Source organism: Bradysia coprophila, unplaced genomic scaffold, assembly GCF_014529535.1.
Source record: "Bradysia coprophila strain Holo2 unplaced genomic scaffold, BU_Bcop_v1 contig_94, whole genome shotgun sequence".
Lineage (NCBI taxonomy): Eukaryota > Metazoa > Arthropoda > Insecta > Diptera > Sciaridae > Bradysia > Bradysia coprophila.
In genome coordinates, this window is record NW_023504022.1 from 2,209,265 (window position 1) to 2,236,034 (window position 26,770).

A 26,770-nucleotide genomic window follows, 5' to 3' on the forward strand; every position below is an offset into this window, starting at 1 on the left:
AGAGCATTTTTATCCACATCTCATGACATTGTTTGTGCATAATACGCATGTTAGTTGATAGAGTTGTGTAATGCAAATGAATGAGGGTGCACTGAACGGACTCGTTATAGATATTCCAAACCATCATCACATACACACCGACACTTTCATTAATATATAAATTTTTATTTAATGATCATTTTAAATTAAATTAATTCTATTTCACAAAGGTTATGTTTTGCTAAATTGTTTCCTTTTTCTTCAATTTTCTTTTTTGTTTCTTTCTCTTTTTATTTTGTTTTTGTTGTTGTTGATGTTTTCTCTCAGATTGTTTACAAGTTTTATTGGTTGTGTGTGTGTGTGTACTAAATAAATTAATTTATGTTTCGCCTTCACAAACGCGTCCTCATACAACGTTCATTTCAATGTGAATGTTTTTCCTCTTCCATCCGTTTTGCTTAGTTGAATCCATTTCATATTTTATCCGTCGTTCAATCTGGGTCCGTAATTCATAACATTTTTCTATATAAAATCCATATTTAATGTTGTGTGTAGCTGGATTTGGAATCGAAAGTCTTTAATCTAAAATGGAGAAGAAAGAAATTGGATTAATGCAAGCGCTAAGTGACAAGTTGATTAGTATGGGCGGGCTTGGACCTATTGTTATCACGCCTCGTTTACAAAACACTGTTGCAGTAACGATCACTCCATAACTCGATAGATCATTCCATTTCGGAATCAGTTCTGTCCTCGCAGACCAAAAAATCGCGAAACTGAACACTTTCCTCGTATTTTGTTTGGTGTCTCCGCAGCATAAAAGTAAACAATATCCGAAATGGAACACTCTATAACTACTGAAATGTGAACTATCGCACAAAAACTACACCACCAGCACATGCGTGGTTGTTTTTTACGACTGTGAGTAAAAGTCTTGCCAAGGCACTTGTTTGTGAAGTAGGTACTTCAACGTTGAACTTAAAACAACTGTTCAATGCATTCACTAAAAATCCGTTGAAACATTCTCTCAAAAATGTTAACAAGTTGACCACAAGAACTGTAGTAAGACCTCTGTCCAGATAGATCACTTCGCGGTTGCTGGTATACGCAGTTAACTTCACTCGAATTCGATATAGAGCAAAATGGCTTGTGAGAGTCAAGACGGTTTTGTGTTTTAATTGTACCAAGACTTGACATCACGAAGTGATCTATTGGTGTAAGGATGCACGTACCAGAAGTCTCCTTTAAATTTTCTGAAAAATGCCACAAATGCATTGTTACTAGGTCTGACTTCCCTATCACTTTATCTACCAAACGGTTGATATATTAGATTAGGCCAGGCTAACCAAGTAAGTGATTTAGAACGATCTGAGATGTGACCCTCAATCGGCAAAACTTTAACAATGTTCTCTTAAAAGATTTCAAAGTTGTTCCATCTCCTAAGCGAAAAATCCTTAAACAAAGGCTTATCGACGCTCCGATCAACATCCACACACTCATTACTCCACCAAGTCTATTCACAAAAAAAAAAAATCAAAATTAAAATCTTTTGGCTCTTGCTTACCAATAACGTGGCTCTCAATGTCCATGTTTTTCTGTGAGTGCCTGGATGCTGGTTGTGGAATAATTGTAATCTCATCGTTGATTTTTAGCGGCTTCAACAAGGAATCGCCCGATTTACTGCTGCCGGGTCCGGGTGCTTTTTTGTTGTCCATTGCCTTCTTTGCCACGGTACTGTGCGCCGAATAGACGTGATTTTCGAATTGTTTGTACATACCGAATGTGGCGGTACAAACGGTACACTTGTACGATAGATGGGCAGGTTTTAACGTCATATTGTGGTCGCGCGACACGTGATTGAGAAGTTTCCATTGATACATCTACGAATTGGGCCACATGAATTTATTGTTTGTCGACTTCGGACGAGAGAAGCTACGACGCTACTTACCCTGCCACATACAGGACAGCGACCGGCATCTTTTCCTTTATTAGCGGCTTCTTGCATTGAGCTAGTGACCAATCCGTGCGAACCAAGCAGATGTCTTTCCAAGCCTTGATCGGTGAAAAATCTAAATTGGCATTTCTGGCAATTGAGTGGCGGGCGATTGTATATCATTTTCGGGTGAATCTGCAAAAGGAGAGTAGTTACGATTTTCAGTTTACTTCTGAGCGTTTCTTTTTGCCACTCGGAATGTCGGTATGCTCACCTTAACTTTGTGCATCCATTGCATATGGTTCCTCAGTTGATCCAAATCCTTGATGTATCCGTCGCATATTTCACAAATAACGAATGAGGCCTTACCACCGCCAGAAGACGATTGGCCGGGTTTGATTCCAGTGGTTGCCGATGGTTTGGCCAGTTGTGCAGCAGCTGCTTGTAGTTGAAACGATGATAGGGCCGATGCTGGTTGCCTTGGGAGCGGTGTTATTGATATGCTTGGCTGCTGTTGCTTAGACGACTTGGGACCGGGTTGCTGTAACCATTAAATATGAGAACATTATTGTAAATTCAGTTAAAGATCAATCACCATTGGCTGGGGGAGTTTGCGAAGGACAAATGAGATAACGCACAAAACGGACAAAAGTGTCGTTCTGAATCTGAGTGATGAATCACTCAATCCGGGACTGATGAGACCAAATTCGCAGTGCAGTGGGCTAACAAAACAAGGACGACGAAAACTTTGTATGGAACAGAAGGTACCTAATCGTGTAGACTAAGTAAATTTAAGATTTAGATTCTAAGGTGGGAAAATTGATGGCAGTGTCGGCAGAGACAATAAAAGAAACAGACTAAGAGGTCGTCCCCACTTTTGTCATACATCTACTAGACAAGTGTAACAAGATGTAATAGACTACAGTCATACCATCATAATCTGTGCGTAAAACGAGAAACTAATTGTACAAATCACGTGGAACATTTCGTTTTTATTTTTGATTTACCAACCTGGTTGATGTAAGCATTGAGAGCATTTGGCACCATTGCCACACCTGCTCCTGAAATCTAATTGAGAGATAAATGCATTTAGAATCGAACTTCTTGCATTTGAAATTGGATTAGCCATCGTCACACCAAGCAAAGTTAATTTTTGTGAAAATGCAGAGGGACAAATGAACACAGATCGAACGCTCTGTTTAGTTGATTAGTAGACTGATCGAGTAAATGGTAGAATTGTTGAAGAATGGAAGCATACAGAGTTCGGAGAGTTAATAATTGATTCGTTTTAGTAGTTCCCGCTGTTATTGCAATGGATTTGATAAAGTCGAATTGCGACACATCATTGAAATCGAACTTCGGCAAATCCATTTGTTAGTATTGTATTGAGCCGGTGGTTAATGGTTATACGTTTAATGTTTACGTTGCAGCAAAATGGCCAGTTCATGCACTATTCCTTTGTCATTTGGTGTCAGTTGCGGTCATTCTAGCCTTCTATCCTTTGAACAAAAATTCACAAAAATTTCGACGAAGGTTTCAAGATCTGTCCAGACCTGGAGATTCATTTCATCTCCGAATTTTGATCGACAAAATGGAGGCACCAAACACACAGAAGAAAATGACCACAAAGAGCGCAACGTGGGGGCACTTAGGTTGTTTGTTTGTTTCTTGACTCGGTTCGGTGGCGGGACATTTCTGCAGGTCAATATCATCAGGATAATGTCGCTTTTGGACGATATTATCGTTCAAAAAACATCATTCCTGATGATGTTCACTGTGTAGAAAAGTCGCCTCTGCACTCGGTTCTCGATGGAATATTATAGAGTTGTATGAGACTAGCAATTATCTTCTTTGTGGAAGTGTTTCTGCATATATTTCATAAGAGCTTTTGTACTTGCGTTGTGAGCAATATCTACGACTTGTACTTTTATGGAAACGTTTCGCAATAGGTTACTCTCTTTACTCGATTTCTACGAATCTGATATCAGTGGGCGAATACGAAAAGACCAGTCACACTTCGCAATTTGTGAACAGTTCGGGAAACCTTACTACAATTTCGTGAGGAGTTAAAATCGGATAATTCTTGTCTCTATTTGAGGAGAACGTGAGTCAGTCACACGGCCCACGAAGTAAGTTGCGTAAGTGATCGGAACTAATTCATGAAAGCACTGCGTTTGCTATGTTCCCTTAACTTTGAAGCAAAATTAAATTTTCACAAAAGACTCTTTAAGCCAACGATCAAGTTAACCAGCACTCACGTTACACCATAATGGTAAGATCCGAAAACAGGTTATTGAATTCCCCCCGTTTTAAAACCACTGAATGGTGTCAAGCTTACCTGAATGTACTGACCAGCTGCACCCAATTGGAAATTGTTTGGCAAAACCATACCGGGTATTTGCGGTCGAAGCGGTTGTTGATTAGTTCTGAGCACATTCCCAGCTGGCGATGGTTTAGTAACAGTTTGTGGTCGTCCACGGCCACGCATCATAGCTGCATTGACGGCATTTTGACGTTGCATTGCAGCACCACTAGCTGCTCGTTGTGCTTGCGCAGCCATCGCCTATGTAAATGGGAATGTTTCAGTATTCTAACAAAAAAATGCTAAAAATTGACATTACCTGATAAGCCGTGGCTGTGCCAACCAGTCCGTGTCTTGGCTTTATGCGTGGAATTTTCGCAGGCGGTTCCCAATCCAGCTGTGGCTTCAGATTCTCTTCGGGTATGAATTTTTTCACACAAACCATTGAATGTCGGGCCAACTTCGAGCGTCCATTGTCTTCGAACGGACAATTGGGACATTGATGATAAGAAATTGCCTTTTCTAGCCTAGCCTTGATATTGTGCACCGCCTCCATGTGAAATAGAATGTCGTATGGTGGCCGCGTTTCAAATGTACAAAAGTTACACCGGTACATGTGCTGGTTCATGTGAGGCGTTTCGTAATGATGAGCCATCGCCAGAGCCGATTCGGATTTAAAGCTACAATATTCGCAACGTTTCGTTTCGAATTTGAACATTTCATTTTTCACTTTGCTCAATTCCAAATTCTTTTTCAACGAATTTATTGCCATTTGTACGCTTGGTGGTGCTGCCTCGCCGCTACGTGTCAATTTCTTCTTTTGCTGTCGCAGCAAATCCGTTTGCACATGCTCCTGAACCAAATTGATGCCAATGTCCATGAAGAATTTGCCCAACGGACTTTCGAAATAGTTGTCCTTTTTCACGCCGGTCGCAGGCGGTGCGGCATCTTTGACGGCATCTGGCGTTATGATGTGTGTCTTAATTGATTCCAAGTCCTCATCAACGGCTTTGATTAACACTTTTGTTCGCTGGGTCTCATCGTCGGACAGCTCATCGTCGGTCGATTCCGATTCCGACTCGTCCCACGACTCATCACCGCTCTTTTTTACGCGTTTCTTCTTCTTTTTCTTGTCTTCTGTAGTCGTTGCTGCACTGGTGTCGTCAGCATTCGAAACGGCGTCCACGGCCGATTCATCCTTGACTTTTACTTCATTGTCTTTGGCTTCTTTCTCCTCAGCCTCTTCTTCCCGTTTTCTTTGTTCAGCCAATTCTTTTCCGACCTTGTCGATAATATCTCTCAGATTATCACTAGGTGGCTTTTCGTATATGTAGGGAACTATGAACGATGGTGCTTCCAGCACAAACATATCGTCGGTCAGAGCTGGTAGCAGTAAAGGAGCGGTTGTTGGTTTCGGAGGACTTTTTTGTACGATCGGTGTGATTGAGGCACGCGAATTTGTTGGATAGACTCCTTGAGCTGGCACACCAACGGGATGAACGGAGAAGTTTTGTGACTGAAGCGATTGTACAGCAGCTGCTGTTGCTGCTGCCTGCTGCACACCTCCTCTAGCCATAATTTGATTTGTGTCGATAATAACCAATGTCGGTTCCTTTTTGGCGTTGGTGTTGCCTTGAGCTTGGATAAATTGCTGCTGAAACGATGTACCGATTGTACTGAGGGGATCTGGTGCCAGACTTCTGGCATCCTGGATCGTTATGCCCAGTGATGGTGGTGCTGCAATTTTCGGTTTCTTGGCAACACTTTGTGACAATGGATCTTGATTCACCTCCTCCACATCATCGAACGAAGCAAAGTCGCGAACGTTCAGTATACTTTTGCGTGCTCTCGAACTTCGACGTGGTCCGGTTTCATCATCCTTTTTGTTGTCATCTTCGATGACCACACAGTCTTCATTGTCGCTGGATTGTTCTGTTGGGCCGATGCCGTTCTTCGTGCCCTTATCTTGTTGATCGTCGTCCGAATCCGAATGAATGCTCACAGGCTTGTCGTCGTCGGCCTTACTGTTATGACCGTTTGACTTTCCATCCACTTCCATCGGCGAATCATTATCTTTTCGCTGCCGGTTGTCTTGTTCCTCATCATCATCATCGGAATCGGATATCGCGTGCACTTCATCGACAATGGGGACATGTTCGACTTCTTCATCAATACTACCGCCACCATTCGTTACCTGATTCTCTTTTTCGGCTGCATCCGAATCTTCCAATGGATTCTTTTCATCTACGGTAACATCGTCCTCGTCATCAACATCCTCGTCGTCTTCGTGCTCCATTATGTCGTCAATGTTCTCATCGACCACTCTTCCCTCGATCGGAGCCTCATCGGACGCGTTATCATTGTCTTCGGATGGAAGTTCAGAGTCCATAGTGCTACCGTCATCTTCACGTGTTATATCCATTGACTTCTCCGGCATACTGTCGCCATTCGCCGGTACGGCTTTCGAATTGCATCTGTCATCCGCATCTTTCTTACTTTCAGATTCACTTTTATCACCGGACTCATCGTCGCATTCCTCTTGTGTGTTACATTCATGTATCGGTTCTAATGTTGGCTTTACATGCACATCAGCGTCCCGTACATCCGCTGAAATGTCACTAGCTTCGGATTGTTTTGTGGATATTTCACTCGATTCCTGGGAATCATTTTGTGAATCATCAATTTCCATTTGTTCGTCGTCGTATGTTCCATTGACACCGTTCATTTTGATGTTAATACTTGGACTGTCGGGTGAATTTGTTCCTACTTCGCCCATGTTGTGGCCTTTTGTTTCGATTGAATTTGTTGGAAACTTAAAATTTCGTTTGATTAGCTACGCAGAAGTTGTGAACTGTTAGTCTGTAACGAAGAGAAACAGGAAAACCATTATTGATTCGGTTAAAATAGAACGAAGTGATTGGGGCACTATCACAGGTACGAAAGCTTGATATTTTCAAAGTGTGCATTCTCATTCGCTCCGATTGTTTTTCCTTGAATTTCTTTTCTAACATGAACCCCCCCCCCCCACATGCAATCCAAATCTACAAAGACATTGTTTCCATGAGTGAATGTTATGGGATGACAGATGGAATGGTCAATCGGATTCGTCAAATGCAACCAAAATATTAGCTTTTGGCTAACCGATTCTGATGAGAACACATGAACATCAACGAAACATCCAGGGATGCAGGGGCGCCGACTTCTAAGGACAAGCGAGGCTCGGGCACCACTACTCGAATGATGAGCACCACTACATCTTTCCAGTTTTACTTGAAAGAGCACCTGTACTCCCAGATTCGCTTGTTGTGTGAGCACGACTACTCCCAAACCCAAGTCGGCGTCCCTGCAGGGATGACTGAACAATTGTACTGGATACCGGACGAAACCACCACAACAATACAGTCTTCCAGCACATCAAGGAAACAGAATAAAATTGAAATCGAATAAAATGTGCGAGACGGTGATAACGAATTGCCAGTCTCAGACAGTTACTACTTTCCTCACAACAAATTGCCGGAAATGAAAAAAAAAAAAATTAAACAAAACCAGTGCTCAAACAAAATACCACCAACCAGTGCCGGCAACGTGAAAACATTAAAAATATGCCAGCTTTAAAGTGTCATGTCAGAAGACTTATACAGAAGAAGAGAGAAAAAAAAAACTTAGAAAAAAACCCAACCATCCTACACCTTTCCATTTACCTACTTTACAGAATCCACCGTGTAATCATCGACCGACACAATATTCAATTAAACACTTTTCCCTTCAAATCGGAATATTTTATCGAATTTCATTTTTTGGCCGATTTTGTGATAACAGCAAAAGTGGAAACGAAAGAGCAAAATTAAAACTGGGATGTGTGTATATATCAAACCGAGACCCAAACGACAGAAGAATGCTATATTAACTGCTATGTGTTCATGTTTCATCACCACTCTTTTGCCCGATGTTATTAGGTACAAACAGTTAGAGGTTACAAACTATGTATTATGCACGATATGAAGAGGGGCAAAGAGGGAACGAAAAATCATATCAGCGTATCATGTATGGGTTCATAGAAAAATGTTTTTTGAGCGAAAAAGAAAGAGGAAAAATTGAAAATTTTTGAAGCAAAAAAGACCAGAAATCGAATCGAAATTTTATCGATATTATCGGGAATTGAGTGTCGCGTCGTTCAAATTTGTTTCATTTTTTCTTCTTCTTCTATTTGAACTTTACAGTCATGTTAAGTAATAGGTCAACATGTATCGTTGCATTATACAGCACAAAACAACTGACATTATGATAGGTATTCGCATTAAGGAACGTAATTTTGTCGCCGTAAATTGCACTTTATAATTACTTATAGTTTGTCTCCAAATGATTTCGTTTTAAGTGTAAGCAAACTGTTTACATTTTTCTCGTTTTTTTGTTTTAAATTTTAACATCCGTCTGGTTGGCTCAGTTCACAAATCGGCAATCTGGGACCATTGATTCAGCACTCATCAATGAACATGCACACATTCAATATAGTTCCGTTAATTCACCGTTTAGTTTATGCAAAGTTTTTCTTTCGACTTAAGATTCAGTTTATTGAAAATATTCTATCTTTTTTCGCAAACAATCAAACAAAACCATAAAATCAGCTGGTTCATAAACACACCAGTGAATAATGTACAAACACTTGAACAAAAGCGCATTACATGAATCGTTACGAAAATAATAAACAAAAGTTCGAAAAAAATTGAAAAATCTTAGATGAAAATTTCTAATTACATCAACCGAGTTAATCGTGTACGCTTGGCCCGTATCGCCATTTTGAAAATGTTTGTGGCGTTACAGGTCGGGGCCCCAATGCGGAGCACATAGTCAGTCTAAAGTTTCACAGAGCAAGCAGCAGCTGCCACAAAATAACATTCACAATGCAATACAATAACAGCCGACACACACGATATACAAACGCATACTATCCGACTGAAATTCACATTACATGTGAAGTTTTAAGTAATATTCCTACCGAGCATAAGCAAAAAAAAATGCCGCTGCCAAACACCACACACTCTGTCTCCGTATTTTATTCTCATTCGCATGTAACTATAGACACTATCACACGTAATTTCATTTTGAACCATCCAACCTCAATACATTCACAAATCCACACACACACACAGTGAAGAGAGTCCATGCTTAAGATATTTTTCATTCAAATGTCGAAAACAATATAATATACACCGCTCTCAATACCATACAAGATATTATATTCATTGTGTTCTCCAACCGAAAAATCAAAACAAAATTTCTTTTATTTACCTTTTGCACAATTTTATGTTAATGGATGCACCGTAAACGTATAATCACAGTTTACGATTGCTTGAAATCAAGAAATTTATTTACAAATTGAAAACAATAAACGTTTCTTTGGGGAAAAAAAAACTCTGAATACAAATTCGTAAGTTCCGTTGGCAGAAGGAACTTTTTCACTATTAAAAGCACACTGTAAAGAGACGTCAAGAATACCCCTTGCCATCGACATACAATAAAATGGCGTCAATTTGTGTGATCACGTGACTCACCGTTTCCACACAGACACGTAATTGGGGTGATCCGAATTTCATTTAAATGGTAGACGTTCGACCGTTTCGCAACCGATTCGAATTTGGGGAAAATAGAAACTAGAATCAGTGGAATATTGCTTGATTTGTATTATTTATGATTTTGATTTGTTTTTGTTGTAATGATAGTTTGTTAGATTTTTCGCAGTTCGGATAACGAGGAGTAGGGAAATTCTATTTGGAAATATAAGCTTTAATGTAGTAGATTGTCGTATAATGCTAGATTACATTTCTAGGACATTTCGGCATAAAATTACTTATGACAGCGGACTAGTTTTTGTGAACCAACTTCACATCCATGACATTTCATGGAGAGCATGAAAATAGAGCGCAAAGAATGAAGTACTGAAAAAAATGAGGGTGGGCCAACCGATGTTTCCTTTAGTTTACACGAGTTATTTTAAATATTTTTTGCGTATAGACCTTTTAAGTTAAAAAAAAGACTAGAAGGTCTGGGGGTATGAATTGACAGCTGACAGCTGTAATCGGTTCACTTTCGATCACTTTCGTCCACTTTAACTTTTAATCAACGAAAGTGAACGAAAGTAATCAAAAACGAACCGATTTTACAGCTGTCAACTGTCAATTCATCCCCCCAGACCATCTAGTCTTTTTTCAACTCAAAAAGTCTATTCTAAATTTTGTTGGACTTAAATATAACATCCAACTGTATATTGTGAATGTCGCGTTGAGCTTTCCATAGAATTTTTTTGTGGGACTCTTGGAATTTCGATAGCAAAACGTAACGTGACCTGACAAAACATTAAATTTTCGTCATGTTAAATTTTCTTGCAAAAGAAAAACCAAGTTGACTATTCAGCAAAGTGCCCCATTAAACACAAGACGAGGTAAATTACAATCTGGGATTAGTTGGGATTAAATAGGAAGTGATTGCTCCTTGATATAATCGCAGAGATGTTTAAAATTTGAACGCAAACAGTTGAAAATATTTGATGGCAAATAATTACCACTTTTTCGACCAAATTTGTGATTTCTGTATCGTCCTTTTCGACAGTAATCAATTTGGCTGGTACTTAATAATGGGTCTTGCTTTCACAAGAGATAGAACTCTTCAATCGCAAGTACTAGCTTCAATATAACTGAGAGATACGAAGATTTACGTTAAATATAGTTACGTAACGTTACATGAGTAAGGCCTGGTATATGGCTAATTCCACCAGCTGATCATGTTAATTCTCAGAATTTTACAAAGTTAAATTCCTCGAGATAGGATCGGCAATATTAAATAATAGAATTTAAAATGGACAAGGACCTGAACGTTTGAAAGAAAAATGAGTATGTTTAAATTTTCGTGAATAAATCTGTGATGTAGCGACGAATGGATCTAATCGTGATTGATAAGTGATACAAACTTTTGTTTAAATAATTTGGAATAACTTTGATGATTTTGACGAAACTTTGGGATAAATTTATAAGTCCTAAAGTGATGAGATGAATGTTGATAGCATTTGTAGTCGACACAAAATTGTTTTCTGGGATGATAAATAAAGTCCAATAACTAATTTGGCGAGTTAAAGGATCTTCGCTTCGACGTGCCACCATTTGTTATTTAACCAATCATCTGAACGGGACATTGAATGTTAGTGATCCCTAACAATTCTCTAAAATAATCTTATCTTTATTTGCGAGTAGCTAGCCGATAACACATACGTGCGACGCACATAAAATAGTTGCTGTATCAATATAAATTACGTTGACGGCGATTTCCTCAGACTTTTAATCTTTCCCATTTGTTTCTAGACATCAAAAACTTGTAGCTATTCTGTGAGTGACGCTCAAAATTCCTATTTATTTTCAAACAGCCGCTTTCAAGCTTTGATTTTCTGCCAGGCAAGAAGCAAGAAAAAATTTGTATGAAAGGGATACAAACATAAAACGGGAAGAATCGATTCTCTGATAACCAAAAAATATTTCAAACGAGCCGTCAGAACAGTCGGAGCGTTCGCTGCGACAGAGCCCCGTACGAACCCGTACATCTATTGCGTACGCGACCCTAGTTCGTCGGTCGCCCTACTCTTACCCTAAACCTACTAACCTAAAATTCTTATGAAATGTGCACGTCTTAAAAATTGCGCATAGCGCAATTACGAAGCCCCGTACGACGTTCCTTTCAACTGTAACCCAAACTTAAAAATTTTTGCAACAATTTATATTAACCTATATTTACCTATAAATAAACATTTTACTAATAAATATGCTAGTATATAGCTCAAAAGAACTATCTACACCGTTATATAGCTCAATATAGCTGTATATATTTATAAATAGATATCCATATTTGGGATGCTTGAAACACCCCACACACATAACCAATCACTTCCCACTGATCAGTAACTTTGTAAGTATCATTTTCACCGATTTCTATTGTTTTTACAAAAATCCAAAATGGCGGCCGACGGCCATTTTGTTAGGAGATGGAAATTAGTACAGCTGCTTTACATTCAATAATACCTTTCAAACAAAAAAAAATTAATGAAATTTGGTCAAAGTTTACTCGATATATTAACAAAAAACACCACGTTCACTGTACGGCCGAGTAGCCACATATAAGCTCACTCCAAGAGACCTAGCTCACGCTTCTGTAAACCGAATTCCATGAACTTTTTTTCCCCTGATTGGTACGGTCAATACCTATCTAATAAAGCAAAATCCATCGAAATCCGTTCAAATTTGGCCAACCTACAAGCAAAAACGGCTTGCCACCCTGTACCTAGTTCACTCCAAGGGGTCTAACTAACGAGTCGATCATCTGATTTCCATAAAAAAAAATTTGTCGATCGGTATTGTAAATACCTTTTATTTGACGTATCACTTACATGTTTAGCCTTTGAATGGCCGCAGATATCTTCGGAAAACGTTAAATCAGTTATGGGGCCCCAGCTCGGGAGGGGTCGACCCAAAATTGCCCATCTTCGAACTTAGCCTCACTATTTCGACTATATTTCAGGGGAAAAAAATTTTTGATTTGGATTCGGATTTGATTTACTCAAGATATCGACGTGACAGACGGACGGACGGACGGACAGACAAAATTTTTATTGCGGATTCGTTATCTATGAACATAGGCAAACACTTTGCCCTTACCGTCTGCTTCGAATTCCATCAATTACACACGGCATCGTAATCCTATTAGCCCCTTGTACTTCGTACGGGGCTAAAAACACGAGAGAGTTTGCGCAAATAACGTATAAATTATAAGTTAACTTATAAATCCGGATTTATAAGTTATGAAGTGAGAACCTATGAAGTGAAAGTTCATAAAGTTATGGGTCGAAAGTATGAAAATCAAAAGATGGAAAGATGGTAAATCATGAAGACCAAATAAACTTTAGGAATCAAGTGACATCAATAATCCCAAAAATGTTGAAGAAAACCCAGAAAAACATGAAAAATTCAATATAATCTCGAAATTCTTGGACTGAGAAGAGTTAGAAGCGACAGATGAGCGACAAATTTTGCATCATATTTCTTCACTCGACATCAGAAACATAGCTCTTGAAAATATCCGAGAAATACCACAGGAATTAATGGTCCTGATTCTGTCGTCAGTTGTAGCTCTTCAGGATGAATAGCTATGTGAATAGCTATGACAAAATTTTATTCAGCAAGTTTATTACTAAAAGGTTAAAAAATTTACAACGAGGAAGAAATTTGCCCTCGTTGACACTTGAGAAGAGTTAGCTCAGTCCAAGAATTTGAAAATTTTGATGAATTTTACATGTTTTTGTGGGTTGCCTTCAAAGTTTTTGGGATTGTTGATGTCACTGTAGGATGGTTCCTAAAGTTTAGTTGGTCTACATGATCCACCATCTTTTGTCTCCATAACATTCGATTTTCAAACTTTTGACATAAAAACTTCTGAACTTATATCTTTTACTTTATAAGTAGTTGACCTATAACTTATAAATTCGGATTTATACGTTAACTTAGAATCTACACGTCATTTGCGCAAACTCTCTACTATCAAGAGCTTCTAAGCTTTCTTTCTTGGGACGAAAATACTATTCAGCGTTTTACTCAAGTTAGAGAACCAACAGACGGACAGACAGACAGACAGACGGACATTTTTTTTTCGCGGATTTGGCATCTATGTACAACCACAATAGGCTTTTCCTTACTCAGGGAGTCCAATTCGACGTGTTACAAACGTATGCGTAAACCTATAAGACCCCAGTACTTCGTACGGGTCTAAAAATTTCGCGGGTTTTCAGGATAGCAATCTTTGATATCAAATGATCGTTACGGCCCTGTAGGATCACTTCACATAAATTTAAATCTCTAAGAAACAATGAAAATATGTATGGTCTAACTTCCACCCGAAGGGCATACAGGTTCTGTAAACGCACTCATTTTTATATTCTTTTGACATGAATTGTGAGTGCGTTCTACACCCAGAAAAAGAAACTTCAGACAATACTCCGCGTATGTGTAAAATTCATCGAAACGGTATGATATACATCATTGACATTATATGATACATGGACAATGTTTTCTATACGTGGGACACGTTGACAACGTAGTTACGTATTTCGATTGTCAGATTTGAACATTCATGTGCTACGTATTGTAGTGATGTACGTGCAATGTGAATAACTTACGAGTGGGACGGAAATTAAACGCACATCACGTATGTTTAACGTATATAGTGGATGCTGGTCTTAAACATTGAATTTGGATCATATTTATTTATATTTCTTAACACGAAGAAGATCAACTACAAAATTGTTTTTTAGTAAATTAGAGAAATCTCGACAAAATAATTTCATTTTTTGTGAAGTAGTTTTATTTCGTAATCATATCAGAAAGTTGTTTAAATTGGATTTATCTGAAATTGATTATAAGCATTTTGATAATCCATAACTATCTTGCCATCAAGTCGATTTAAATTCAATTATGTTTAAAAACGACATATAATTATTTATGTGCGATACTTTATAACGTTCTATGCGTAACTTATACGCCACACATGTATATGGCTTTTAAAGTACGCTTCAACAATAAGAAATGTCAACCAGTAGTGTTGGTACTGCAACATTAGAAAGATCGTTGGCTCATGATCCAGAGGTCCCCGGTTCAATTCCCAAAGAAGTCAATTTTTAATTTGAGACATTTGTTACCAATAGCTGCTAAAATACATAATAACTACTATAAGCTGCTAATATGGTGTCTACCGTAGATGAATTCAATAAAATTCATATTTTTAAATCTTTGTGGAAGAGAAATACTTCTCGCACGTATTATATTCGAGCCGGCTGTGTAACTACCTTACCACACTTTTTAACAGGGTGCACGAATGATATACGCATAGCACGTAGGAAATTTCGCTCAGTGTAAGAGTGTCTTTTTTGTATGAATTTTTTCTCCTACAGTGAACGACATCTCAAATGTCTCACTGTCACATTTTTCTGAGAATTTTATTGTGTCATTGCAAATTCACAATGACATTCTCTGAAAAAAATGACAATGAGACATTTGAGATGTCTTTCACTGTAATTTTGTTTAATTAAAACCGACTCAAAATATGATGTTAGCTGGCTGATTCCGAATTTAACTTGAATATATGGGAAAAAATTTTCCCATGCAAACTTTGCCGATTTTTCCGAACCGCTAAAATGATTCCAAAAATCTTAACAAAAATATTTCTAGAAATTTTGAGACATGCCAAAAAAAACGCTATTTTATGCTTGTATTGGGTACCAGCAGGTATATTTGCGTTGGAATATCACTCAATTTTTGAACGTTCAGGGTCATGTCATTCGTAACAAACGCAAAAGCGTAGCAAAAGTGTAAGAAAATTCTTCTGAAGCACGAGGTCATCATGTCCTTATAACAATCGTTTCTTACACGAAAACAAAGGTGCGCAGTGTAGACAATTTTTAGCGTCAAAATAAGAAGATAAAAGAGATCGTGGGGGTGATATAGATGCCCTCCACGGGAATATGTAGTGAATACAGTTATTATCGACTGATAACGGTTTTACCGTATCAAACCAATAAGACGTCAGCTAATCTTCACAATGCCATGTGTCCATGGCGTGCATGTTAATCTGGTCATAAGATTCTCACTAAAGAGGAGGAATTTTTACTTTTACACCTTCGCATTCGTCACATAAATATAAACTGTAAAACAAACTCCACAATTTCTAATAACAAATAGAGAGGCGCGAGAGAGTTGCGGGAATTATGAAATGTTGTCAATGTTGTCTCTGTGTGTGACATAAGCCGCAAGTCACTCATCATAATGGCATGTACATTGTACAATAACATAAGTAACGAAACCCGAGACTTGTGGCGTCTGACTTCATGAGTGAGTACCGCATAGCTCGAGTTAAAGTATGTGTGGACTTCGAAACTTTTTTTTTGTGCAATTAATAACCCCTCTAAAATCACAGCGATTGCAATCAATTGATTAAATTAAATCTGAAACCACTTCAGTCAAAAATAAAAATGCGCCACATTTTCCGTTTTGCTATCATTCAGTTTCTGAACAAACATGATGAAGTATTCTATTGTGATTTTGCTGCTGGCCGCGAGCTACGCTAATGCTCATGTGTTCTTATTTGAACCCATTGCGCGTACATCGATCCAATTGCGTCCAGAATTCGGTGCCACACAACCCTTCTGGTGGGATAATTTCGGTGTTTGGTGCGGTAATGTTCAACAAAATACTGCTTTCTCGACATGCGGACGTTGTGGTGAAGCTCCGGGCAACCGAGATGCCAGCCAAGGTGGACAGTTCGATAAGGGTATCATTGTTGCCACATACACTGCTGGATCCGTAAGTCGTTTTTTCAATCTAACCATTTGTTTGGGCCGTCAATTTTTGTTGCTGTCTTCGTTTCACAGATCGTTGAAATGACTGCTCGTTATCAAGCTGCCCATTATGGAGGATTCCAAATTGAACTGTGTGCCTCTCAAACCGAAACTGACAATTGCTTCCAAGTGTTGCCAATGGTTTCTTCAGCACAAAGAATTCAGGGCGGTAACAGACTTTGCACACCATACGACAATCGTTCAGAAGGTCAATACAACATCTCCGTTAGAGTTCAACTTCCCGCTAATGTCAGATGCAACCGATGCACCATCAGATTCACACACAGGACATTCTACCCATGGTCTCAAGGTAAGCTTATATTAAATATCTAAACCACATACGAACATCGTAACATGGAAATTTTGTTAATTTTTTACAGAATGGGTACAAAACAGTTGCTTCACAGCTAATCCAACTCAAGTATTCAGAAACTGTGCTGATGTCAGAATTGTCTAGATTCGGTGATATAAAAGTTTATCATAAATTTCAGACGCAATAAAAATAATTGTTTAATCTGTAAGTGCACAATCATTTTTTTCACTTGGATATCGACGTTCCTTGTCTGCATTATGGTATTTACAGTCAAATGGAGCTTCTATAACAGATTTTATTAGAAATAGAATCTTCCTACCTAAAACATGCGGTCAATCAATAGTTTGTGACATGGTGAGAGGCACGAGAAGGATATCAGAGTTATGTAAGAAAATCAAGTGAAATGGAAAATCTTTCAATTTGTCGTCGACATTTTTCTACAGCCGATTACACTCAGGTAGTAAGTAGGGCACAATGTGTACTGGAGGAAAGTGTTATCTTTACTTATAAACACCCTAAACGGAATCGACTCTTTAATATTCGTTTGGCTGCTGTAGAAAAACAAGTTAGGCAGGAGCATCCAAGTGTTTGGTGTGCCTTAACTCGATGCCAGTCAGAGTTTATCGCAGCTAATTTTAAATCTTCGATGGATGGGCACAGGTAGCCTAGAGTCTAGAATAATTTTATCAAAATAATTTAATAAATCGTAACGACCTTGATCAGCGTTGCTCAACTGTCACAGGAATCGAGCTATTGTGTATCTGGACAACAAAGATGAGGATGGAGTATTTTCGGTTCTTTGCTAAAGATGCGAATTGAATATTGTGTCGACGATATTTTGGAATACAAATTCCTAAACGCTTCATCTCTCTTTTTCCTCTAATAATAGTTTTGTATTGCACAGTTGGAGAAGCGACGTTTCTACACTGTCAATATCGACAGTAACGTAGTCCAGAAAACGATAATAACGTTTTTTGAACGATACCATCGCTTTCTGAACGATAATATCGCACTGGATGAAAATACCAGCCGGACATCACCATTATCATCTTCTGTACGATTTAATCGTTCTTTTATCTTCCAAAACACAATATTGTCGTCTAAAAAACGACAATATCGTTTTGGAAACGATATTATAGTACACAGGACGATATTATCGTTTTTTGAACGATAACAATCGTTCCTGACGATATTTACAGTGGAGAAATGTCCCCGGACCAAAATTGTCTATTACTTCATTCATCATGTCGAAAATCCGTTTAACAGAATATAACCATCTAAAGCTTCGTGTATACAATTTACTGTTTGACGGAAAAATTGAGAACTGCCGCACCCAGTTCCCAGTTTAATTATCGCATTTAATAAAAATGTGAAAGTAGAACCGACAGCTTTCAGTTAAAGTCCGACAAGAATATGAATCATATCAATTATGCTGTGCTTTGAATTAATGACATCAGTCGAACAAAACAACAACAACAACGAATTCGTCTCTGCAAAATAAAAACCGTTTTGTGAAAAATTGGCACACTTAAAACCCATACTTCAGTATCGGATATCGGTTCAAACCGTCATCGCACAGATACGAATTGAATTATACACGAAGGGAACCACGGTGATCACATCATCAGACGGTATATACACCATATGCCCGAACTCTGAACAAAATTCTCCCAAAGCCGTTCAGAGTTTTTTTTTCTTGTACAAAATAGTACGCTACTTCATTTCACACAACGGAGTCCCCTCTATCAATATAATGGCATCGTCCAAGACTTATTTTGTCTATGTGGCTGATTACGACTCTTTTCTTATGACTCCAATTAAATTCGAAAAATACCAAAAAAAAACCTTTGGAAAAGCTCTCGCTTCTCGCCATACTAATTTTTTAAAAAAATCTGAATTCTTGTAGCAATCATAGCAATTTTGATGGAAAATTTCAGTTTCTAATCGATTTGGTAACTAATATTCAAACCAAACGACCAGCACAAATTGTTCCAAATGGCTTGTAAGTCGTCCAAATCAATGCTGGATGAACAATGATTCATTGTATCAATTCATATATCTTGGCTAATTTCTTACATACACACATCCAACTGCATTGGAAATTTTCGCATGAAAAACTGGTAGATTTGTAGAGAAATTCAGACCGAATATATCGAACAATAACCTTTCCCAAGACAGAGGAGGATAACGTTTATAAAAAAATTAATGGAATTTCAAATTCAGTTTTATTGTTTATAGAGACACAGTGGAAACTACGTGTTCAAATTTCCATTATCGGCTTCAATGCGAAGTTCTTTTACACGAGCCCGAACTCGCTTCGAATGATTTTAACATCCAGAAAATGAACGAAGTAACAAATCTTCCTTATAAAGTGATTAAATTGATCAATTTATGATTTTATGATTCAATTGTTAGAGAATTTGATGGGGAAATGGAACCATTTACTGCAATTTCTTCCTTTTCTAAATTTTGATAAAAGTTTCAGAAGATGGTAAGACATATTTCCAAACCAACAGTAACATTCTCTCTTATGTTATATAAAAGTGTAAGACACAAATCTATTTATTTATTTCGTTTTTATATATAATATGTATAAACCATTAGTACCTAAAACTGATGTGCTGATAGGTAAATGTACACGTAACTATATAAATGTTTAATTCGAAATGTTTGTATGTAACGTGGGTACCTATGTCACAAGTTTATAAATAAAATGATATACGTACGTATGTGCCATCCACGTTTCAATACATAATGTACTGTAGATATGTACACATAAATTGTATATATATAACGAACGACTACACATTGCATCGGCTCTTGTTGTTACAGCGAAAACTTATCGTAGTATGTGTTTTAGGATGATAGGATGGAACGGGATGACTGATGGAGAAGAGAAGAAAAAAAACAATTCGCCAAAGATATTTAACTTTCCTGAGGTGACGGGACATTTCTACCGTGTGATTATCGTCCTCGACGATAATATCGCCCAGAAGACGTTAATATGCAATGTTATCGCTCAGAGATGATATTATTGATTGAAAAAGAGATCATTATCGCCCAGAATAAGATAATATCGCCCAGAAAGGGATAATATCACCCTATCGGCGAGTGGTATTATCACCCAGAGTGATTTTTCATTTATTCAGTAATTGTCCTTCTTGACTTTTATACTTTTATAACATGCCATTATAGACCTCAAACAACCTTCTATTATCAACCACAGCACACGCTGACGCTGCAACTCAATGGACTAACAATTAAATAAAAACAACTTTCGCACAATCTAGAGTCAATTTTCCTTTTACAAAACATTAAAACAAGAAATTTCTTACCATTCGGATGTCACAAACCAGAGCGATATTATCGTACATCTTTGGCGATAATTAGAACTAAATGACGCACTTTACAACTTTTAATTTGCAGTGCCATAAGTTAATACTATCACCCAGAAGTCAATCAATAAGACAATAATGCCGCCCAGAAGACAATAATATCACACAGAAGATGTTAATTTTGCCCAGAAGATGATAATATCGTCCACAAAGTTTAGTGGGCAAGAATATCGACCAGAGGGTAGAATTATCCCGTTCTGGGCGATAATGATCGCTTTTTCGATTAATAATATCATCTCTCAGCAACGCACTTTAAGCAAAAGTGATCATTGTCGACAGCAGCCAAATAGAGTACTATTTTGTATGAAGTGGTTTTTTACAGTGTTTGTACAGTTGTGTCAAACACTGTCAAGTTTCAGTACCCTATTTAGGGTATCACTGATTCTTGAAGTGCGTTGCTCTCAGCGATAATATTGCCCAGAACTGGATATTTTCGTCTCTTGGGCGATATTATCGTCCGGAACGATAATCACATAGAAGAATTGTACCGTTTTCTTTCCTGACCATTTCGGGATAAAAAATTATAGAAAAATGGCTATTTTCCTAACTAGTTTGTAAACGGGGTTGTTTTGCGTATGTGAGATGTGAACGAAGCGCGCTCGGCAACACATCGTGTACGCAAAACCTCATTTACTAACGTGTTAGCAGTCAAAAGTTTCATTGTTTTCATGCAAAAACACATCGTCAGCCATACACGAAGCACCTACTACAACACCAATAGAATCCGTTCGTATATTATTTTCCGCAGGAACCTGTCAAATTACGCTCTGACATGGGTAACATCTACCACAACCGATCTGTCAGTGTGTAAATTTACTCCATTTAGATATTGACCCATGTCACCAACTATGAATATTTTGACATTACAGTAGATAAACTGGTTATTTTCTATACAATTCTTTGGACCAGAAATGGGACAGAGTCCTGAGTGATACCTAAGGTTCAAAGGTTGATGATTATCGTGTCATTTTATTCTTATTGAGAAGCCAATATATTATACACTCAATTATTGATGTCATCAGGATATCATCAGATATTAAGTTAATGAATAGTTCAGGCTGATGGTTAAGACCGAAATCTGATAAAATAACAGAAGATGTACGAGCGTTCTGTCAAACTTTTAGTCTTGAACGAAAGTAGTTGAAAATTTGTGTGAAACCTTCGCTACCATCTACAAAGAATCTGTTCCAATTAGAACCACAAATATCCAAGGTCAAACAGCAAAGAATATTTCTTATTTACAAGAAACACGAGATATTGTGCAAAAATCAATATTAGTACACAATACCCTCTTACAGACGGCAAGCTTACGACCAGTATTATTATCGGCTCTATTACTTCCATCGATCAAAGTATTTTCAATCTGTCGATTTGAAATCTTGTACTTCAATTTTTTTAACATGCATTTTCCTATATAAAGCAGCATATTATCCAGACCTTGTCATTATAACAGATGAATAGCCGTTTGCTGCACCATTTAAAACGTATTATTACAACTATATTTTGACTCTACTCACCGCTATCGTAATTCTCGTCTTCCAGATCAAACGATAGTTTCGATGGTGCTTTGACGCTTTTCTTTGATTTATCTTTTTTCCCTGCACCTGAGTTCTCTTCTTCAGTGGCAGACCTTTTCTCGGCTTTTGATGTTTTCGCCTTAAAGATGACTCGTTGCGATAGGTCGGCTGGTTTCTTTAAATTTTCTGAAATGAAATATAGACAAAAAGGCGGTGAAATAAATGTGTGTGGATACGGACATTGACAATGCGTTAATGATCACCAATTAAATGACAAATTCTTTCAGAACTGAACTAAAAGAGAACTATAATATTAGAGCGACTCTCACAAAATCTTTACATGCTTTTGTTTTCCCTACAGTCGAAAGTGGCTTATTTCACACCTAGGGAAAACAAGAGAATTGGTCTAGGCTTCAAAAACATGTAAGATTCATTACAAAACTCGGGATGAAAAGATAAAAAGTCACGTTTTTGTGTGATTGTTGACATCGGCTTCGCCTCAGATCAACAAACTTCACACGAAAACTCGACTTTTCATCTTTTTATCCCTTGTCATATAAATGACTATGGTTTTCGTTGAACATCTGTGGTAACATTGTAATTTATATTGCAACTGAGCCGCTGTCCCAGTTTGCCGGAACACATCGTGTGGTTAATATAGTTATATCACGGAGTGTCATGTAAATATATGTTATCGTACTGACGAAGGTACCATTGTATCCAACGTTTTTCATAGTTACTCATCGTTAACTCATTTTCGCATTCAGAATCACCAAAGGGTGTGAGGCTACAGAAAAGCGTATGAAAGCGCGCAGTGTGTAGCTTCAAAAACTGATTCTTGCTCAACTCAGTGACGAAAAGTAAAAATTTGGGTTGCTGTGCTGAGAAAAACGTTGTACGAAACTCGGTGGCAATCTAGACGTACACATCTTGTGCTTAAACAAGATTATCACTCAGTGGCATAAATAACTATTTTGAGCGTGCGTACGCTTTGAATGGCAACATAGATCTTTCTAAATGTCAGTTTTACTTGCGGGGTTCCATAATTTATGTGAAAGTAATCTAGATTCGTAGAGACAAACGTGACCTTACTTTTAGGCCATCATTCCCGCGGTATCCACGCTACTCTGTGTAGTTATGAATTCTGACTTTACCTTCTCTACGATTATATAATCGGCATCGGTCACTAGTCAAGAAAATAATTCAGAAAGAACGCGCAATCTACTTTCTATACTTGCTGCTGCCACCGAGTGACATTCCACTCATCTAGTACATAAAAAAAACATTTTCATCACTGCACCTCTGGATGTGCCTACAACGCGTACAGAATTTGAAATTCCTAACGAAACAATAAAATCTTTGCGAATCGATCGTTTTTGATAAACGTTTCGTATCGATGCTACGTTTTCTGGTAGCATTATCATGTACTATAATACTATAATAGGACCCTGCAACCCATCCATTCAAAACAATTGAATAAAAACCATTTCAATCTTCTTCAAAAAAATCACATAAGAATATGAATATTGCAAGCAATAAAAAAGCCGGTATAACCGAAAACACGTGGTGTACCTATATATCGTACAATACAACACGACGTTCAAGCAAACATTCAAATGTACAAGTTCGAAAAGGGAAAAACGAAGTTGAGCAAAAGTAGTGCTAGTGTGTAATGCGTGAATGTACGTTATAGAATGGAGAAATATAGGCGTTTGCATGTGTGATACCGCACACACATGAGTGTGGACCATTATTCATGTGTGACACACACACATCATTCAAAAAGCCACAGGCAAAAAAGTTTATTCTTTTTCTTCAGATTTTCATTTTCTTATTGAATCGGTACATATATCAAGCGCATCTTAAAGATCATGCAATTTTATATCGATTTGGGAACACCAGTTTTAAGCACGAATTACATACGTCTTGGAAGTTTAAGTTATAAGGGAATGCTAAACATCGCGCTCTGTGTTTCTCATCTGGGCCCAGGTTCCACTTATAATATTTCGTGTCACTTATACTCGACTTCAGTTTCATTCCGTTGTAAACAATTAAGTCTGACTTATATCGATCAAAAAAGTGGAAAATAGGATGTCAGTACCGATCGAATAAAAACCGAATGTCATGCAGGTAAAGAAATCTTCAGGATCAACAACTAAGATTAGTCGAGTGAAGGTCCCGAAAAAAGGAATAATTAAATCTCTGCTCATCACTATACATTTCATGGGATCAGGGGCGGATCAAGAACGTTTTTTGATCTGGACGAATGCAATTTAAAAATGCTTTGGCGCGGCCGGTTTCGATTAATTTCATTTTAAAGGTATACAAAAATCAAAACAAAAAAACCTTTCGACCCGGGGAGTTATCATAGGTGGAATTACAGCACCTGCATGGGAGTTAAGTCTTAAGTGGCATCGGTGCTTAAACTTAGCTAAAATTTTACCGTACATTTGCGTGTCTCGTCTTTCATTTTTGATGATATCTTTTCATCAGATCCTCTTTGAAAAAGATACGACCGCAATAACGACCACGAATGTATTAGCTTTATATAGAAATTAGTTTCGGCTGTAGCAACGCACTGTCAGTGCTTTGCTGTAGTCGTTTGACCAGCTCTAAGAAAACTGGGCAAACTGCTACAACCAAATCTCTTTTCTGTTGAAAGCTAACATATTCGTGGTTGTTACTGCGATCATATAATTTTGAAAAAGAATTCATTTAGAAAAACCTTTACAGATTGTGTAATCTGTACAGGTTTCTCCAAGTTATGACTCACAAACCAATTTTTCATTTAAAATTAACGAATTCATTCCGAACGGAGCATTTTAGTCAAATAAAGTGTTTGCGTATAGCAAATGACCTCAGGAGTCCGGAACAGTAATTAGTTTTTCAATTGGACCAATATTTGCTACGCGACAGGAGTTTGGAAGACCTGAGGTCATTTGCTATACGCAAACACTTTATTTGACTAAAATGCTCCGCGGCAAATTTAATAATTTTTCACTTGATTGGATCTGATTGGATTGTCGTAGTACCGTTCCAGACGCTGTTCCAACAGTTGGGCCCTCAGAAAGAAGGAAAAAATCTACATTTTGGCACCAACTTTTTTTCCAAGACTTCTGTAGGCTTGCATCACAAAAGTACTGGGTTCATTTATATATGGAACGATAGTGGGTGACAACACCCCATTCTCAGTTCCATGGAACATCGAAGCAGCAGAGAAGGCGGACTCTCCGAACATTCACTATATTTTTAGTCATAACTCTCGCGGATCTACTAGCACCAAGCGGTGCGTAGACTCTACCTGTAGGTCTTTCCAAGGCCGACATTCGTACAACATTACAACCATTTAAAATAATTTTTTCTTGAGTTATTGTCGAAAAACTGTTTTCGGTACCCTCTGACATGTCTTCGCTTTTGAACGCTTTTTGCAAAAAACAATTTTTTTAAAAGAAAAAGTGAAAGATACGTGTTTCCTAGAATTGAAAGACAAATCACTCATTAAAATCGGAGACCGCATGTTCCCAAAGTTACAAAAATCACCTGAAGAATTGGCGACATCGCTCTTAAAACCCGCATTTAAGGGTTGGCCGGTAAAACAGACGAGACAATTTGTTACATAGAATGGATCGACTTGAAAAATTAGTTTTTTTTTTGCGGACCTGTTCATTAAATGATGCCTGATCTGCTTAATGCATTTCCGCGTAATCATATTCTGGTTTTTCCATGAGTTAAATCAATTGAACATTTTTTCGTAAGAAATTTGTGATTGGCTATCACTGTTCACTGTATGGGCTTAACGTACTGTCATAACCGTAAGTGGTAAGTGTAATCGAATATTTGGATTCATTGAATATCACTGGCGAAATTCCTCAAATTCAAAACAAGCAGCCAAGCTGTGAGTTTACTGCGGTACAATTAACCAATCCGACAGATCAACACAATAAAAGTCAATAAATGCTTACCACTTTCAATCCGCCTTTTTTCAGCTTCAACTTGTTCAGCACTTAAATCACCACTTTTCACGATCACAATTTGGGGCTGTTCGTCGTCACTGTCAGAACTATCATCAAATTCTTGATTCAACTTTTGACGCTGCAAAAATAAAACAACAAAACGTAACCTCACATCAATCAGATCGTTTTGGACGTTTCCATATTCATTTCCCTCTGCGTACGTCTTTCTTTGACGTGCCCCTCTTACCTTTGTGTCAACGCTTGGTTCGTTTTTATAGCCAATTTGCTCTTTGATCAATTTTAAAAACTTCGGATCTTCAGGTCGTGAAAATTGAACTTGATTACGTTTAGACATTGTTCATTGGAGACATTTTTACGAATAGCTAAAATTGGCGTTCGATTCAAACAAAACAAATTGTAAATTTCTTTCTACAAATAAAACTCCACTGAATTTCACATACACGATTTTTATAGGTAAAATGATAAATGACTTTTTTTTAAAGGATATGAGAAGTGGACGTCTAACCCCAAAAAAAAATTATATTAAATAATGACAACTATTCGATGTGAATGTGTGAGTGTAAAAATGGATGACACTCAAATAGAGCTAGGGGAGCCATCTGTAAATGGCTTTTGACATTTCTAACTACTGACTTTTAAGGGCGGTTGAATTTAAAAATGTGGATTTCTGCTACGAATTTTGTACAGATGAATCTCCTCTCTCTCTCTCTCTCTCTCTGCTTCATAAATTATCATTACAAACACAGTTTCGAGCATCCAACTATATTCTACTCACTTTATCACCAGTCTACAATGGACACATGTGGATTCGACACAGATGTATCAGCCGGAATCGCAGGACTCACCAGGGCGACGATTCTCGTATTTTCGTAGCTCATAATACTCTTAAATTGACAGTTGCGTGTATAAAATGATTTTATTAAAATCTTATGGGAA

At 37.8% G+C, this 26,770-nt stretch overlaps 3 protein-coding genes across 8 annotated transcripts; 1 reads left to right on the forward strand and 2 right to left on the reverse strand.

The window, feature by feature from the left end:
- Positions 1 to 280: 280 nt before the first annotated feature.
- Positions 281 to 26,356, reverse strand: LOC119084836. 6 transcript variants are annotated; one of them, XM_037194926.1, is made up of 10 exons: positions 26,061 to 26,351; positions 25,823 to 25,952; positions 21,861 to 22,046; positions 4,531 to 7,070; positions 4,248 to 4,472; positions 2,921 to 2,977; positions 2,184 to 2,450; positions 1,925 to 2,104; positions 1,541 to 1,856; positions 281 to 561 (listed from the first exon to the last, which is right to left on the reverse strand). In XM_037194926.1, the coding sequence occupies exons 4-10, from the start codon at positions 6,985 to 6,987 to the stop codon at positions 557 to 559; spliced, it is 3,507 nt and encodes a 1,168-aa protein (XP_037050821.1). In that variant the 5' UTR covers positions 6,988 to 7,070; positions 21,861 to 22,046; positions 25,823 to 25,952; positions 26,061 to 26,351; the 3' UTR covers positions 281 to 556. The 6 variants fall into 6 exon arrangements, with proteins under 6 accessions (XP_037050821.1, XP_037050825.1, XP_037050822.1 ...); XM_037194930.1 differs by lacking the exon at positions 2,921 to 2,977 and having other exon boundaries at positions 26,061 to 26,356; XM_037194927.1 differs by lacking the exons at positions 21,861 to 22,046; positions 25,823 to 25,952; positions 26,061 to 26,351 and adding an exon at positions 9,501 to 9,734.
- LOC119084896 lies at positions 16,287 to 17,164 on the forward strand. Its single transcript, XM_037195047.1, has 3 exons — positions 16,287 to 16,600; positions 16,669 to 16,945; positions 17,016 to 17,164. Exons 1-3 carry the CDS (start codon positions 16,316 to 16,318, stop codon positions 17,090 to 17,092), a joined length of 639 nt encoding a protein of 212 aa, XP_037050942.1. The 5' UTR covers positions 16,287 to 16,315; the 3' UTR covers positions 17,093 to 17,164.
- On the reverse strand, positions 21,853 to 26,168 carry LOC119085489 (uncharacterized protein KIAA1143 homolog). The gene is made up of 3 exons (XM_037195905.1): positions 26,061 to 26,168; positions 25,823 to 25,952; positions 21,853 to 22,046 (listed from the first exon to the last, which is right to left on the reverse strand). The coding sequence occupies exons 1-3, from the start codon at positions 26,166 to 26,168 to the stop codon at positions 21,853 to 21,855; spliced, it is 432 nt and encodes a 143-aa protein (XP_037051800.1).
- Positions 26,357 to 26,770: the final 414 nt, after the last annotated feature.

Excerpts from the sequence above, each read along its gene's own strand:
- LOC119085489 (XM_037195905.1), bottom strand. The coding sequence starts at position 26,168 with ATGTCTAAACGTAATCAAGTTCAATTTTCACGACCTGAAGATCCGAAG. Across the intron at positions 25,953-26,060 it reads AACCAAGCGTTGACACAAAG|CGTCAAAAGTTGAATCAAGA; the intron begins GTAAGAGGGGCA and ends TTATTTTTGCAG. Across the intron at positions 22,047-25,822 it reads AAAAAGGCGGATTGAAAGTG|AAAATTTAAAGAAACCAGCC; the intron begins GTAAGCATTTAT and ends ATTTCATTTCAG.
- LOC119084836 (XM_037194926.1), bottom strand. The coding sequence starts at position 6,987 with ATGGGCGAAGTAGGAACAAATTCACCCGACAGTCCAAGTATTAACATC. Across the intron at positions 2,451-2,920 it reads TCAATGCTTACATCAACCAG|CAACCCGGTCCCAAGTCGTC; the intron begins GTTGGTAAATCA and ends TAATGGTTACAG. Across the intron at positions 1,857-1,924 it reads GCTGTCCTGTATGTGGCAGG|ATGTATCAATGGAAACTTCT; the intron begins GTAAGTAGCGTC and ends CCCAATTCGTAG.
- LOC119084896 (XM_037195047.1), top strand. The coding sequence starts at position 16,316 with ATGATGAAGTATTCTATTGTGATTTTGCTGCTGGCCGCGAGCTACGCT. Across the intron at positions 16,601-16,668 it reads CCACATACACTGCTGGATCC|ATCGTTGAAATGACTGCTCG; the intron begins GTAAGTCGTTTT and ends TTCGTTTCACAG. Across the intron at positions 16,946-17,015 it reads ATTCTACCCATGGTCTCAAG|AATGGGTACAAAACAGTTGC; the intron begins GTAAGCTTATAT and ends AATTTTTTACAG.